The sequence below is a fragment of the Piliocolobus tephrosceles genome, chromosome 14, assembly GCF_002776525.5.
Source record: "Piliocolobus tephrosceles isolate RC106 chromosome 14, ASM277652v3, whole genome shotgun sequence".
NCBI lineage: Eukaryota > Metazoa > Chordata > Mammalia > Primates > Cercopithecidae > Piliocolobus > Piliocolobus tephrosceles.
The window spans coordinates 42,405,632-42,422,291 of NC_045447.1; the positions used below are offsets into that span (position 1 = coordinate 42,405,632).

At 52.5% G+C, this 16,660-nt stretch overlaps 1 protein-coding gene across 1 annotated transcript in view; it reads left to right on the plus strand.

Moving 5' to 3' along the window:
• Positions 1–10,987, plus strand: part of SHB (SH2 domain containing adaptor protein B) — a 147,079-nt gene extending 136,092 nt beyond the window's left edge. Inside the window, exon 6 of the mRNA XM_023203137.2 lies at positions 10,112–10,987. Coding sequence (XP_023058905.1) covers positions 10,112–10,295 — 184 coding nt within the window. The 3' untranslated portion in view covers positions 10,296–10,987. The remainder of the gene's footprint in view (positions 1–10,111) is intronic.
• Positions 10,988–16,660: the final 5,673 nt, after the last annotated feature.

Here is a 16,660-nt window from a genome sequence, read left to right on the forward strand (position 1 = left end):
GTTAGCCAGGATGGTCTCAATCTCCTGACCTCGTGATCCGCCCGTCTCGGCCTCCCAAAGTGCTGGGATTACAGGCTTGAGCCACCGCGCCCGGCCTCCTTTTTTTTTTTTTCTTGAGATGGAGCTTCGCTCTTGTTGCCCAGGCTGGAGTGCAGTGGCGCGATCTTGGCTCACTGCCACCTCTGCCTCCTGGGTTCAAGCGATTCTCCAGCCTCAGCCTCCTGAGTATCTGGGATTACAGGCATCCACCACCATGCCTGGCTAATTTTTGTATTTTTAGCAGAGACAGGGTTTCACTGTGTTGGCCAGGCTGGTCTCCCAACTCCTGACCTCAGGTTATTCACCCACCTTGGCCTCCCAAAGTGCTGGGATTACAGATGTGAGCCACCACACCCAGCCATATACAGTATTTTTCTTTTTGTATCTGGCTTTTTTCACTGCCCCTAGTGTCCTCCAGGCCTATTCCTGTGTGGTGAATGACAAGATCTTTTTTAGGACTGAATAGTATTCTATCATACATACACCACAGTTTCTTTATCCATTCACCCTTGACAGACCTTCAGTTGTTTTCATATGCTGACTATTGTGAATGGCACTGCGGTGAACATGGAGTACAGATGTCTTTACAAGACGGTGATTTTATTTCCTTTGGGTATATGCCCAGAAAAGGGATCACTAGGTCATAATGTAGTTCTACTTCTAATTTCCTTACAAAGCTCCTTACTGTTTTCCATAATGGCTATACCAGTCTACATTCCCACCAACAGTGTATAAGAGTTTACTTTTTTCTGCATCCTAGCCAACATTTGTTATCTTTTGACTTTCTGATGATAGCCATTCTACTGGGTATGAAGTGATACCTCATAGTGGTTTTAACTTGCATGTCCCTGATGATTGCTGATGTTGAACACCTTTTCATAAACCTGTCAGCCATTTTTTAATGTCTTCTTTGGAGAAATGTCTGTTCGGGTCTTTTGCCCATTTTGTAATCAGGTTATTTGTTTTTCCACTATGGAGTTGTGTGAGTCCTTTATAAATTTTGGATGTTAACCATTTATCAGATATATGGTTTACAATTATTTTTTCCCAATCTGTAGGCTGCTGTTTCATCTTATTGTTTCTTTTACTGTGCAGGAGCTTGGATGTAGTCCCATTTATTTATTTTGAGCTTTTGATAGGATATCCAAAAAAATCATTGCCAAGGCCAGTGTCCAGGAACTTTTCCCCTAAGCTCTAAGAGTTTTATAGTTTCTATTTTTATATTTAGGTCTTTTATCCATTTTGAGTTGATTTTTGTATATAATAGAAGATATAGGCTCATTATTTTGCATATGGAAATCTATTTTATTAGCACCATTTATTGAAGGGATTATCTTTTATCTTGGTACCCTCATCAAAAATTAGTTGACCCATATGTGTTTGGATTTGTTTCTGGGATCTCTATTTTGTTCCACGGGTCTATGTGTCTGTTTTTATGCCAGTACCATACTGTTTTGATTACTATAGCTTTGTAATATAATTTCAAATCAGGAAGTGTGATGCCTCCAACTTTTTCTTCTTCAGCATTGGTTTGGTTACTCAGGGTCTTTTGTGGTTCCACATGAATTTTAGGATTGTTTTCTTCTTTTGCTGTGAAGAATGACATTGGGGTTTTGATAAGGATTGTTGAGTTTCTTATCTTTACTTTTTTTCTTAAATAAAACTGTAAGTTGGATCAGGTGCTTTGTGGATAGTGAGTCCACTTGCTGTGCTGGTGAACACCCTTGGTCAGTTGGTGAGGGGGCCCCCACCAGGGGGCCAGGAAGACTGGTGAGGGTGAGCACTGTGCTTTAGCAAGAGCCAGGGTCCATGGGGTGGCTCCGGATGAGAAATGAGCGGGGGGCATTGCTGCTTCCTTCCCCTCCCTGCATGCCCCCTCCCCCTGCCTCATCCCCTACCCCAGTACCCCATTACTGCAGATTCAGTCTGCTGGTCTTGCCAGAGAATCCTCCACAATAGAGGCATGGGGCAGGGGGCTTTATTGTAGAAAGAGAGTAAACCTCTGCCCTTCTCTGAGCCTCAATGTCATCTGTAAAATGATGGCAGGGAACCAAATGATCTCAAAGTATCTGGTTGGTGTCTTGTCTCCCTCAGAAATGTTGCATACAGAGCAATGCACACAGTAGACACTTAATAAATGCCGCTGACCATCTATGACCAGTTTCTGGTTTAGTTCCTTTTCTGGTTTTTTTTTTTTTTTTTTTTGAGAAAGGATCTCACTTTGTCACTCAGGCTGGACTGAGTGACAAAAGGCATCCAGCGGGATGCCCCCCACCAAGTGTCATTGCCTTCCCACTTACAAACCCCTGGTAATGGGAGGCTCACTCCCTCAGCCTGAGCCCTCATTCAAAAACCTCTTGTCTGATAATGTGTTGGTTTTCTCCTGAGAAAATTGACCAAAATGGGTTCATTTTGACATACCTACTGCTTTGTGTGCTAAAGCGAGCCGTATGCCTCTACATGTTCACCAGGAGAGGCATCTGCAAGGCCTCCCGCCCAGAGATGGCTTTTTGTCATGATTTACTGAAGGCCTTCACCCTGGGCCGCCAACTTAGAGCTTGAGAAATGCCTGGGCGTCTCGGGAAGGCTAATCGCTGCTGATGCGTGTATTGAAAGTCTAATTATTTGGTTGTAAATCACGTCATTTCGCTCGGCAGCATTTACATCGAGACGTTTGTTCACAATAACTTGGCGTGTGTGTCTTTGGCTTGTCACTGTGAAGGCTGCTTTGGAAGCTGTGGGCGGGATGCAGGTGTTGGCCGCGTGGGCCTCCTAAGCTCCTGTATCCCAGCTCCCTTGACTCTTAGCACATCTCAGCTAGAAGGAGCCTCCATGCCCCCTGCCACACGCCTCACACAGTTGGAGAACCCAGTCACACAGTGAGATGCACTCACGTCCTGGTCCCCTGGCTCAGGAAGCCCTGATAGCCTTGCACGGTGACTGGGCAGGTTGCTTCTCCCTCAGGCCCTTGTTCTTCTCATCTGTGCAGTGGGTACCTTGCATACAATGCCAGCCCTCCCAGATTCCTTGGGAGGCCACATGTTAGTCCAGTCATGGACCAAGGGAGCATTTAAGGTCTTCTCAGCCATGCCAGAGGCAGGCCAGGCCCTGTGTGAGTGGGATCTGCCTGGGCTCTGCCTGGGCTCTGGGTAATTGGACCACAGATGTGGACTGTTGAAATACTTGCTGCCGTGAAGCCACATCTCTCACAGTGTTGGGGCAGTGTCTGAAGGGAGGTACCCCAGGTCCAGGCTACAGCTCTCCATGCATTTGGGATTCTTGGCTTTCCGCTAAAATAGCAGGGGCCTCTCTTTGCTGAATGCTGTACTGAAACAGTGGCCTATTTTTCTTCAGAGAGATTTCCACCCCCTTTGTCTACCACACATTGAGGGAGAACGGGGTCATGTGTCTGCCTGGCAGGCAGGCACCCACTCCGGCTCTGTGAAGATTCAATGGACTTGTGTTCAGTCTCACTTCTCGCCTCAGTGGCTGCATACTCCCAGGTTAGTCAGTTGAGCCCTCTGACTCTGTTTCCCCCCCCTGCAATCTGTAGGCCCATCTCTTGATGTTGCTGTGAGGAGGTACATAGAGCACTTGGCAGCATGTCCCCAGGCGGTAAGATGGGTAATGCCATGCTTCTCGAATCTTCCAGCACTATGTTGCTGGAGTGGCTGTATCCTGCTCGCGGGGTGAGGGGAGAATTTCTTTAGCGGCATAGACCTAGCAAAATGTCACACTCCCCTGGAGGTCAAAGAGGCGGCAGGAGGAGAGCAAAAGCTGTGTCATAAAGGCACTGCTTTCAAGAGGCAGAATCTCCATCCTCAGGTGGGGTTATGGCAGGAACTACCCATTTTGCAGGCTTGGTAGGTGACCACGGAGGTAGCTTGCTACAGTCACCCTCCAGGCTGGTTCTCTCACCCAAATCACAGCAGGTTAGCGTTAGAGCTGGGCCTGACTCCCTTCAATATGGCACAAACTTCCCTGTTTGCTTCTACCCCGTCGGAAGCAAGTACATGTCTGTGGGGGTGGAAGGGCCCTCCCCGATGCCAGGCACGGAGGCGGCGCTCCCAGGGCTCAGAGTGTGAGCACTTGCCGCCCTGCTCACCAAGGCCAGGGGACCTGCGACACCTCCCTCCCCTGGGAATTATCTGGCAGCTGATGGTTGAGTGCACTTTAAATGCACAAGCTCATTCTGTCTCTCCTTCCACCGATCTGGCCCAGGAATCTTTGCACAGTGTAACATTTAAATGTTTAAAATGGCCCAACAGCATGGTGCCACATTCTTTGGGATAATAGAAAATAAAGTCATAAGAAAGGGTGGGGGGTAAAAAATACCAAAATGGCCCAACAAGAAGAAAAGATGCAGCCACTTAGAGCCCGAGTAGAGAGGGGCAGGGCCAGCGCTCAAGAAGACCACGATTTTGCAAGGGAACTTGTCTCACATTCATGTTTTATTTAGGCCTGGGCAGGGGGCACTGGGCGGCTGAGTGGCCTCAGGAATAAGTCCTTTCCAAATCCTAAGGGAAAAGGGCTCTGGTGCATTCTTCCCTGTGGCCTCCCTGGGGGAGACTCTGATATGAAAAGCACGGGCCTGTGTACTCACCTCGCAGGGGTGACCCTCCGGAAGCTCCCTAGTCCTTCCCATTTTGCCATTTCTCACTGGCTCATCCTGGAACTGTTGTTGGCTGGAAAAAGCATCCACTGTGTCCAGCCTCACAGTGTGCAGCAACCTTTGCTGGGCCGCAGTCGGTGACAAGGTCGACCAGCCACCAGCCTGCCCTGAGGAGCTTATGTCTGGAGGGGAGGACGCATGGGGCCTCACCGCCCCGGCTCTGGGCAGACCCGGATGGATGGATGGATGGATGGATGGATGGATGGATGGATGGATGGATGGATGGATAGATGGATGGATGGATGCATGGATGGATGGATGGATGGATGGATGGATGGATGGATGGATGGATGGATGGATGCCTGGATGGATGGATGGATGCATGGATGGATGGATGGATGGGTGACGGGCACAGTGCCTCGGCTGTGTGCCAGGCATGTGTGTGTGCCCAGAGGCCAGAGGGGGCTACTCAGCCGGCTGAGAAACATCACAATGGGCTTGCAGGATTCTCAGCCTCCAGTTCTCACCAAGCTGCGGGGAAGCCAGATCTTGGGGCAGAAAGGGGCCAGCGGGTGGCTGAGCAGAGGAAGATGAGGCTGTGGTGGGAGCTTCTGGGCCCTGAATGCCAGGCTTTGGAGTTCAGCAAACATAGGTTCAAATCCTAGCCCTACCATGTCCCATGAGATACAACCTTCCTGAGCCTCAGTTTCCCCATCTGTAAATAGTGATCATTCTAACAACTTAGCAGCTTTGCTCTGCAGTTTAAATGAGATAATATGTGGCAACAGCTCAGCTCAGAGCCCAGTAGGCAGTAGGGGCTCTTGAAGTACTGGATGTCATTATATCCGTTTTGGCCATGGGGAGCCTTGGATGGTTTCGACCTGAGGGCTAATGTTCTGAGGACATCTGGGTCAGGACAGCAGCTCCCTGCACACCTTTCAAGCTAAGGTAAACCCAAAATCCCCTGTGTCTGGAGTCCTGTAACTGGGTCCCACGCGTTAGTCCCAAACGCCAATTTCCATCCTTCTCCCGCATAAATATTATATGCAAGTATTTTTAAGTCATTTCATCATGAAAAGAAGCGGTTTAACATAACTATTACCCAGGATTCTTCATGAAATATGCATCAAGCAATTAGGTCTAAAAGCGAGAGGTGAGGCCTCATACCCTGCTCAGCGGCCGGCAGCTGCAGGCTGAGTAATGTTTTATTAAAGCCTGTGATTGCGCTGCGAGGTGGGGCCTGTTATTAGCCCTACGTGCCCGGCACGTTTGATAATCCTGATGATGAGGAGGTGCTTTTTGTGATGATAATGAGCCATCTGAACGCCTGTGACAGCTCCAGCACCCTGGCCTCTGCCAGCCTTACAAGACTCATTAGACAGGTCACCCACCAGAGACACCTCTCATTGTGACTTTGCCCTCGCAAGATGTCCGATCAAAGGAGACGGGGCTGATGCAGGAGCTTGGCAGGCACAGCAGCCTGTTGAAGCTCCCCGGGGGCAGTGTCCTCCCTGAACCATGATGGTGCTGAAGTGCGGAAGCCCACGCTGCCTTGAAGAAAGGTGGGAGGAGGTGTGGCCCGGAGCCCAGCTTACCTGGCTCGGGATGCAGGGCTGGGGCTTTGCGCTCACCTGCAGCCTGCCTTGCCGTGCACCTTGGGCCAGGGTAGTATACTGTCTGGCCTGTTTCCTCCACAGTACCCCAGGGGAGTGAGAGGTGACCCCTAGACTGTTTGCAGCTCAGAATACATGCTGTCTGGAGCAGCCACACATCCCTGGGCATACTCCTTGACTCCTCTGTTCTCCATAGAAATGCTCATGCTTCCTTTGCTCATGCTCGCCTCTCCTTTTGTGTGAAGGTGGGAGTCACTGAAGCCACTCCTGGCAGCTGCTTTTAAATCTTCAACTGTTAGGTGACATCTCCCTCATGGGGACCTTAACCAATGAGAATATATGGTCATAGCATGTCTCCTGGCTGTGTGTGGACAAGGCGTCACCTGACCCTTGCATTGGTCGAGCATTGGCAGATAGTCTCGGGACCTCAGACCCCTGGGGGGCGGTCCTGGGGGCTCCACCAATCAGAACATGTCATTCCCAATCCTCGGTACAGCCCCTTGTGTGGGTGCCACACATTGTCTTTTACTCCCAGCCCCTCTGCTGTCTCTGACCTGCTGTCAGCCCTGCACCATGGGCGTGTGGAGGCGGAAGATCAGTGTGGAGGGGATGTTTGCTCAGGGTCTGACGCCTCTCACCCACCCCCCCTGCCTGGCTTCACGTGGAGCACTGAGGGTTACATGAGGCCCTCTCTTAGGTCTGGGGAGTGCTGAGGTCAGGAGCACTGACTCTGGGCATCGGCTGCTGATGATCACTGTGTGATCTTGGGCCGGACACCTCCCCTGTCTGCTCCTCGGTGCTTAAGGACATAGAGCCTGGCCTATAGGAAGCATTGTCCCTGAAGGCAATCCTGGCCGATGGCCCAGTGAAAGCAGGACTGGGGATGAGGGCAGCGATGGAGGGAATGTGTAAGGCTGCTTGCAGACCCCTTCCTGCAGGAAGCCCTCAGCAGGTAGGCAGCAGATTGTGTTTTACACATGTGGAATCCAGGACCTAGGGCTGGAAGCACCCCCCGGGGTCATCTAGTCAGCCTCCCTGTGGATGCAGCAGGAGAAGGGACAGAGCCCAGCAAGGCACAAGGACAGCCTGAGGGCTAGGGAACCCACGGGGTGCAGTGCTTGAGCCCGGGAGGGTCAGCATGTGAGCGTGCCTTTCTCCCTCTGCCTGAGAATGGTCAGGCCTCAGACTGGGGGTTCATGGAGCCCAAGTGCTGGTCCCAGCTCTGCCTTGGTCTCTGAGCTTCATGACCAGCCTGCCCCATTGGTACAGCCTGGCTCAAGGTGGTAAACTTGTGGGTGCTTACACAGGCGAAATAGGAGTGTGTTGCAGGGGATAAACAGCAGGCTCAGACAGGCAGGAGGGACTTCCAGGGGACGTCTAGACTCTTCTCAGCCTGGCAGCTGCCCCAACTCACTATCTGTCAGCAGCCAAGGTACAGAGGACATTGTACCTTGGCCATTCTAAGCCCCTATCCTGTGAACAGAGGAGCTTAGCGTCTGTTTCAGACTGTCAGAGCCATTGCCACCATCACTGTCCACATCCCTTGCCCGATGCTGTAGAACAAATTAGTGTGAAATGTCACTTTCATCCATATGAGTTACTCCCCTAACTTTGAAAATGAAACTGGCTCGCTCCCCTACAGCTTCATACCTGCACACTGGCAGACTCAGTTCCCGCCAGCGGCCGTGACTGTCTGCCTGACACCTCCTCCACTCTGTCTCCCAGGCATAGATCTGTGAGAATTACAAAGCCTGCTGGTCCAGCACTCCAAAAACATAAGGCCAATCAGTGCATGCACGTAGAGGGGAATGATGTGCCCAGGGTCACACCCTCCTCCCTGCTGAGTGTCCCTGGCACCTGCAGCCCCTTCTTACCAGCCCTGCTCTCTCGCCCGCCCACACCCGTTCTCCAGGCGAAGCTGGGCATGTGGCTCTGAGAGCTCAGCTTTTTAACTCTTCTGCTGTTTTCTCAGCCACACAGTTTCAGTGCGTTATTTAAGCAATCACAGCCCTTTCCAAGCTGGCACAGATCTGTGGTCTCTTCGGCATGGCGGGTAGGTGAGTCTTCACTGGAATGGAGTTTTACATTCTTCTTGTCATATACGCGCCGTTTCCTTTCTGCAGCCTAAGCAAGTGCGCCGCCTGCTTCTCAGACGTGTCTAGGCAATTCTCCAGTGAAATGACCCTTTACTGAGGAGCAGAACTTGCCACAGGCTCTGTAATTAGAACATTGCCAGCCTTAAAAAAAAATCTTGATTTAAATTTCAGTTCTTTACAGGAATTATTCTCTCTTGAAATGTAATTGCTCTCCCAACGATTTCCGTTAAGCTGAGGGTGACATCTCTAAATACATTATTATAAGCAGACATATTGCTTAGTGCTCGCACTTCATTAAGCATTTGTTCTGTCCATTTGAAAATGGTCCTGGAGCCCAAATTAAGATGTCAATAGAGCGGGCACTCGTAAGCTTGGGAAGCCCAGTCCTGACTGAAAGAGATGTGTTCAAGCCCTGAGAGCCCCTGTGGGAGCGACAGTGGCGGGGGCAGAGCTGGAGTAGAAAGGCTACAAACCTTCACGTCTGCTTGGAGCTCAGGTTGGGGGAGTCTTCTAGAGGCCATGGAGATGGGGGCAGGTGATTTGTCAGAAGCTCCAGCTTTCTACCTAAGGGACAGACACCCGATAAAGTGGACTGTGCTTTGGAAAATCTAAAGCATCCACAGGTGTGGTGGCAGAATCATAGTGGAATCATAAAAGGTGTGGAACTGAGTGGGCAGGAAGACGGCAGCCTGGACCAAGGCAGGCTGGTGGAGGGGTGAGGGGTCCAGTGTGGCTGCAGCCCCAGAGAGAGCTGGGAGAGGTCTTCTGGGGCCAGGCAAATGCTGGTGGGAGGACCGTGGCCTTGGCTCTGTGTGAGCAGATGCAGGTGGACTCCAAGGGCTGTGAGTACACAGGCTCTGCTCTGATCTCTGAGGAACCCACCCACTGCTTTTCCTTGAGCAGACTTCAGGAGGCTCCTCCCAGGCAAGTCTGAAGCCAAGCAATGGTGGACATAGACTGGGCCCTCCTCTGTGGCATGCTCAGAGGAGCTGGGATGGTGGCTAAGTACCTGCAGTTCAGGAAGGCATGCATGTCCTCAGTGCCACCAGATGAAGGAAGGAGCTCTGCCTGTGGGAGCCTGGAAGACCACCCAGCAGAGACAACACAGGCTGGACCTTGGGAGAGACAGGGTTTATGAAGAAGGGGAGGATGCAGAGGGCAGGTAGTACAGATTTTCTGCCCACTTTGCATTGGCTAAGCTGAGTCACATGGCTAACTGCCTGCAAGGGAGGTTGGGAAATGTAGTCCCTGGCTGGGTGGCCCCTTCCCAGTGACAGTTTTCTACTACTGAAAGGGAAGGACAGATCACTTGCCATCCCTGCCACACAATTTCCTCCTCTGGAAACTGGGGGTAATGACCCCTGCCCTACCCACTTGTCATGGCATTGGGGATTTGAACACACTTTGCACCTGTCAGGCAAGGCTTAAACAGGGATATGCACTAGTAGTAGAAAGAGGGACTAAGTTTTGTTTTGTTTTTCTGAAGAAGCCCCTAGAATCATTCAGTGTTGGAATGCTCTCCTGTAGCCGTGGCAGCTGCTGCTGGTTCCAGGTCAGATGCCGGAATTGGGGGTGCACTTGGGTGCAGCTGCATTTCATCTGGTCCTGGGCCTTGGCCCTGGCATGGAGAGGTGCAACTCCCAGCCACTTGATGGCTGGGATCCCTTCTGTCCCAGACAGCTGAGGAGTCCCTTGGCCTCAGCCTGAGTGTCAGAGGGGTAGTTCTGATAACCTCTGTGTTTTGTTCACAGGAGCAACCAGGGTTTTATGCACATGAAACTGGCCAAAACCAAAGAGAAATACATTCTGGGTCAGAACAGCCCTCCATTCGACAGTGTCCCGGAAGTCATCCACTACTACACCACCAGAAAGCTACCCATCAAAGGGGCCGAGCACTTGTCCCTCCTCTACCCCGTGGCTGTGAGGACCCTGTGAGCAGACCAGACCTGCCCTGCTCTGTGACAGAGCCTGAGACTTGGAGGTGCCGGAGGCCCCCCACCAACCAGCCCGGCCACTGTTGCTGGCTATGTCATTTGTGTTGTGTGTATGGTACTAGCACACCACTGCATGTCTCTAGAATGCTGTTGCCACTTATGGGGGCTGGAGAAGGCCTGGATAAAGACAGAGGGGCGGCCAACACACCACCCCAGCCCCCACCCCCACCCTCTCCTTGAGTTTCTGTGAATTAAAATATTTGCAAATCCAAAGAGATGCCTTCCAGGATGAACAAAGGCAGACCAGCTCCGAGGGGTGGGGGTAGGGTGGGGCGGGAGCTCCCTGGCTGACATCTCTTTGTTCTCCAGCTGTCTCGAATTCACACCTGTGTACGGGGCAAAGTTTTCCCACAGGGGCCCCCAACGGATGCTGGGAGCCAAATGCTGGTGCTTTGATAGCCCCGGAGGCCCTGGCGTTCCGCCCCCGCTGGTGTGTATGTGTGTGTGTGTGTGTGAGTGTGCGTGTGAGTACAGATGTGAGAATGTGGTCACACACAGATGGGTAAGCCTGCTGATCTACTTGTAGTCACTCAGTGTAATCATTAGGCGATCTTCAAGGAATCATTGTGCAGTCAAAAAGAGGATTCAATTATTTATGAATAGGGTATGTAAATAAAATAGTCATTTAATATATAGCCTTATCCTTTTTTGATATACTGCAGAGGGTCTCTGAGGGGTCAGTGCTTGTCTACTGGTTTCACTCCCAGAGCAAGGTGTGTCTCCTCTGGGCTTACTGCTGTGGCAGGCCCCAGGGAGGGGAGGGAGGCCGAGGCCTCAGCTCCAGCCCTCAGCAGCTCTGGACACCAGAGCCATCTGCTCTGGCAACTGGGCTGAGGCAGTCGGTAGCACTCTGGGAGTCCACCCAGAGCTCAGAGTTCAGGCTTCAGCAGTGGACACAGTCAGGAGTCTCCAGTGTTGATCAAACAACCGGTCTTTCCCACCTGCAGTGGGATGTCTGTGTTGACACCCCCCAACCCCCGGACACAGCACCCAGCTGGCTACAAAGGGCTCTGTCCCCACTATCTGTCAGCACCACCTGGGAGGTATTTAACATGTAGGGAAAGGGAGACAGAGAAGGAACGTCATCTGCCCAAAGCCACACAGCTCACTAGCAGCAGAGTGGTTCTACAGCCAGTGCTCTTTCGTTGGTTCTGCATGGCCTTGCTGTCACTCTGCCCATGGAGGAGGCAGAATCCTGACCCCCCAGGGACACTGAGCCCTCAGTGGTCCACACTGCTTCCACACACAAGAACACCCACAAACACACACACACCCTCTCTTGCTGGCCGCAGCAGGGTCCTCCCACACAGGCCAGGCAGCCCCGATGAGGCTACAAGCTTCTCAGCTCTCCTGCTTTTTCCACCCAGCCAGCAGCATGAAGGTGTGGCTGCCCTCTCCTGAAGGAGATACCATGGTTCCAGAGCCTTCGCCAGGCACCAGCTGGTCTGAACGAACTGGAAGTTTGACGACTGTCATCCCTGGCCCACCTGGGCAGAGCACAAGGGGCTGAGTTTGAACGTCATCAGCAGGTTCAGACATCAGCGCTGCTCATGTCTTCAGAGACTGTTTGGAGGTGATTCCAGCTCACTGTTGAGCTGCAAAGACACAGGAGGACTCGCCAAGGCCGCATGTTGAGCTGGGACAGAGGCCTGCCCCTTTAGGTAGCTGCACAGACTTCAGCAGTTTGTGCAAAGCCCTGCCCTTGGCGACCCGTCTTGAGTGACCAGCCGCCTCTTGGGTCGTCCTCCCGGGCCCTGTCTGGCAGTCCATGCGGCCCAACCCTCATGGAGACCATGCTGGCTGTGACCTGGGTCTAGTCTCTTAAAGAAGCCAAACCTTTCCTTGCCTGTTTGGCGTTTCCTAAAGTATCCCTCAATGAGGGAGGAAGGCGGGGATGCCCTGGAAGGATTCATGCTTTCCTTTTGGGGAGTGGGAGGGTAGGTGGGAAATGACAAGATGAGTGAGGAGTTGGCACTTGTCCAAACAGAGGAGCCTGGACCCCAAGGCTTATCCTCAGAGGAGGTCCATGAGAGGCTGAGGAAGTGGGGGGACAACCCTCCGGCGGGGGAGGAGGGTGAGACTTCTCACCCTGGCAAGTTCAGGTCCGGCCACTTCCTGAGGCTGCTGGGTGGGGCTGCCCCTCATAGTCCTTCTCTGTGGACAGTCTTCCGGGCAGATCGCTCCTCAGGAAAGGCTCTGGGAGGGTCTCGGTGGAAGCTGGCAGCTGTGCCATCTGGCCCTGACGTGGCCTCTTAGGGTATTCCTGGGACCCTCCCTCTGTCCCCGGCCTTCATCTTCCTGAAGTTTCCCTGGGAGGCCCAACCTTCCGAGCCCCTAAGGGACAGAGGCCAGCAGAGGAGCCAGCTTACAGGATGGGAGCTGCTGAAAAGAATTTTTTTCCCTTAATTTTATGAACCTCTCCCTCTTCTTCCTCTAATTGTGACCGTTTCCTCTGTCAGCCTGTATTCATGTTTTCTTGGACATCTAACAATTGAAACAGCTTTTCCCTTTCAGAAACACTTGCATTCAGGTTACTGGCGTTGGTTTGGTTTTTGTTTTGGGTTTTTTTTTTTTTTTTTTTTTTTTTCATCTGCTGCCAATTAATGGGGGAAAAAATTGAGCTGGATTTCTTTGAGAGAAAAGAAAAGCTCCTGCCACACAACGTCGCGCCCTCGGCATTTTGTCTGAGAACCTCCAGCACTAGCGGCTGTTTCTGTATCTCCCTTCTTTGCTGGCTTTATTATTGACCATAATGCCTGACCACTTGAGTAGCTCTGTCCTTGAGCGCTGAGGAGTCAAGGGCCCTTCTGGCAGTCCCCCAAACAGGATGGCGCCCGCAGAAAGAAAGGAGGCTTTGTAGGGGAAGAGGGCCCCACTGCCTGCCAGTCCTGTCCTGAAGTCAGAAGAATGGCCTAGGCTGACACGCTCTCCTTGAGAGAGGCTCACAGCGCAGCCCTTCACAGGAAGGGGTGCAAAGGCTCCAAGCCTTCAGGAGGCAGGCCCTGTCCTCACAGGGCGGCTGTGGGCCAGGGTGCTTCTGGGGCCTGAGTGTGGCCTCTGTGGCCTCTGTGGCAGGAGGGAAACCTGAAGCAGCTTCCCACAAGGTGTCCAGTCCACAGGGTGGAGCCCACAGGCTCGCTCTGCCTATTTCCAGAACCAGCGGCCCCCTTTGTAAGATTTTGAACATGAAGTTCCAGTAGCTCCCCAGACGCTCTCTCAGAAGTGGTGATGTCATTGACCAAGGGCCTGGCAAGGACCAGCGGCCAGGGTCACCATTTGCTCTTGCAGCCCTCGGGTCAGTGCAGGTAGAAGCCCTGCCAGCAGAGCAGGCTGGCATTTGGTGTTGGCCCACAGACACCTGTGAAGGGTCCTGGCTGAATCAGGCAGCTGTCCAGCCAACTGTCTCTCCACCCTTTCGGAATTGGTGATCAGCGAAGACCAAATTCGGCAAGCTGTCCGGAGGGAGTGCAGGGCCCACAGTCTTAGTTGTGGGCGCACCTCCCAGAACCCCACAGGGACCTGTTCACAGGCGCCCTCAGGACACAGGTGCCCCTCAGCCCTTCCACCTCCCTCCTTAGGGCTGTTTGCGTCCCTGCCAGGAGGCTCAAACCAGCCACCTACTTCTGAAGTCTCTTGTAACATTCCAGTTCTATGTGACACACTGTATAATGATGAATATTTAATGTGAAGCTCTTAATATACTACGAGTATCTTGTTTACCATTGGTCTTTTTTTTTTTTTCTTTCTTTGAGATAGGGTCTTGCTATGTTTCCCAGGCTGGGATGCAGTGGCACAATCTCCACTCACTGCAACTTTTGCCTTCCAGGTTCTAGTGATCCTCCTACCTCAACCTCCCACATAGCTGAGACTACAGGCATGCACCACCACGCCCAGCTAATTTTTCCATTTTTATTAGAGGTGGGGTTGTGCCATGTTGACCAGCCTACTGGTCTCAAACTCCTGGGCTTAAGGGATCCTCCCACCTTGGCCTCCCAAAGTGCTGAGATTACAGGCGGGTGCCTGGCCACACAATGTCTCATTTAAATGCACCTCCTTAGGCATGCATGATTTTTGTTTGTTTGTTTGTTTTTTAATGCAGCCATGTGCCCCAGGAATCTAGCTGAGCTCTTGCCATCAGCTTCCAAAGGTGGATTGTTAAAGGTAAAAGCAACCTTTCTGCTTCCTAATTATGAGGAAGAAAGAGGCCTAATGAGCTCAATGGAAATAAATGAATTTGTTCAGCAGACATTCCTTGAGTACCTACTGGTCCTCAGGTCTGGTGGATACAGGGGTGAATGGGACTCAGCCCCTGCCCTCAAGAAGTTTCCAGTATGTAAAAACAGCCCAAGGAGCTGTAGGATCCCAGATGAGAGAGAATTGAATCTGTCTGCAGCAGTCAGGGAAAAGTTGGGCCTTGGGGGATGGTAGGAGTTCAGCAGGGAGCCTGGCCGGGTGGACGGTCTGTGCAGAGGTAACAGGGTGGTAGAATCATCAGGGTGAGTCCATCAGAGCCTGATGTGGTGCAGCCTGCCTTGAGGGGAGGTGGCCAGACTCCTGGGACTCCAGAGGCCTCATCCCACAGAGGCAAATGAACAGGGCAGGGCAGGGAGGATCTCCCCAAAGACGGGGAGATGCTGGCCACCTGTTTCCTAGAGGAGCTGAATTCTTAAGGAGAGAAGGGCAGGACATGAGTCTTAGCACAAAATCTGCCAGTTTGCCTGCCACCATCGCCATGATGCCACCATGATGACAGCATTAGGCAGCCCAGGTCCACCGGGAAGGTCTGCACCCAAGACCCTCCTCACCTACACCTGAGGGGGCACAGCTTTCCCCAGCATGTTGGGGACCTGCTCTGGAGTGATTCCCCACCCCACCCCCACGTCCCCACAGGAACTTACCTGCCACTCTCCTCCCTCCTTTCCTTCTCCTTTTCAAGAATGTGACTGACTGTCTCCCCTGCTGCCCCCCTTCCTCCCCAACTCCCCAGGACTCTTGGGCTTTGGTTCACCTCTTCTCCCTCTCTCCCCCACCTCCCCGACACATCCCAGTGTCCCCTAATCCACACCTCTGTCAGACTCCCTCAGAGCATTGACACCAACACCCCCATGTCCCAACATACGCACACACACACACGCCTGGGGAACGCCTGTGCTCGGGGAAGGCAAAGCCCTGGCACATGGTCCTGGTGACAGAAAACATTCATGAGCTTGGTCAGGACCAAGTGGTCACAGGCAATGCCAGTGCTCGGCCACCAGGAATTTCCTGAAGGGAGGGAGGAAAGGTCACCTCTAGACTGTGTTATGCGTGGTGGTGGGTGGTGGTGGTGGTGGGTATTTCTCTTTCAGTTCAATTTAAAACACGTTGAGCATGAAACAGATGGGACAAGCTGGTGACCAGGAGCAGGAGACTGAGCACAGGAAACCCCTTCCTCATCAGATCCACAGGAAGCGGTGGGCCGTGAGATGCCTTCATCCCTGCACAGAGAGCCAGCAGGGCAGGCCAGAAATGGAGGCCCAGACAGGGACAGAGGCACGCTCAAGGCAACACAGCAAGCCCCTCTCCACATGCCTTGGGGTGCTTGAGGGCGACCAGCTCCAAGGGTCACCTTGGCCAGTGCAGCTCCGGGAAGACTAGGGTAGGGCTGGAGGATTCTTCTCAGATTTAATGAGCCATTTCTTTCCTCATTGACTCCCCGGGTGGGAGCATCCCAGGCCTGTAGTGACTGGTGTCATCTCTGGCTTGGGAGACCGTTTCCAAAGCCTGATCATACCAGGATGGCAGGAAGTCACCAGTGTGGCTCTAGTGCCCTTGTGTGGTTTTCTTTAGTATTGCAGCCAGTCCCAGGGAGCAGGAATGCCGCCTCCAAGTCATCGTGTCGGTTACAGAAGGAGAAACTGAGGCCCAGAGAAGGAAGAGGCAGGCATGTAAACAGATAAATGGCAGGCAGTGCAGAGTGATGAATGATGGGTGCTCCAGCAGAAGGGACAGTAGAAGTGGCATCTGAGCCAGGCCTCGCCTACAGGAAGCAGGGGCATCCTAGGCAGAGGAAAGAACTTCAGGAAGAGCTGGGAGGCTCCCTCTGACTCCCGACCCAGGCTTTTCCCACTGCAGTCTACTCTAAAGCCGCGTCCATTCATGCCCACTGGGAAGGGAGGTCAGGCCAAATCAGAGAGGCTCAGTACAGAACAATTTTATGCAATATTATTTCAAAGTTACTGACTTCCAATTATAAAATTAACATGTACTTTGTGGCCTGGCCCAGTGGTTCACATATGTAATCCCAGCACTTTGGGAGGCCAAGGCAGG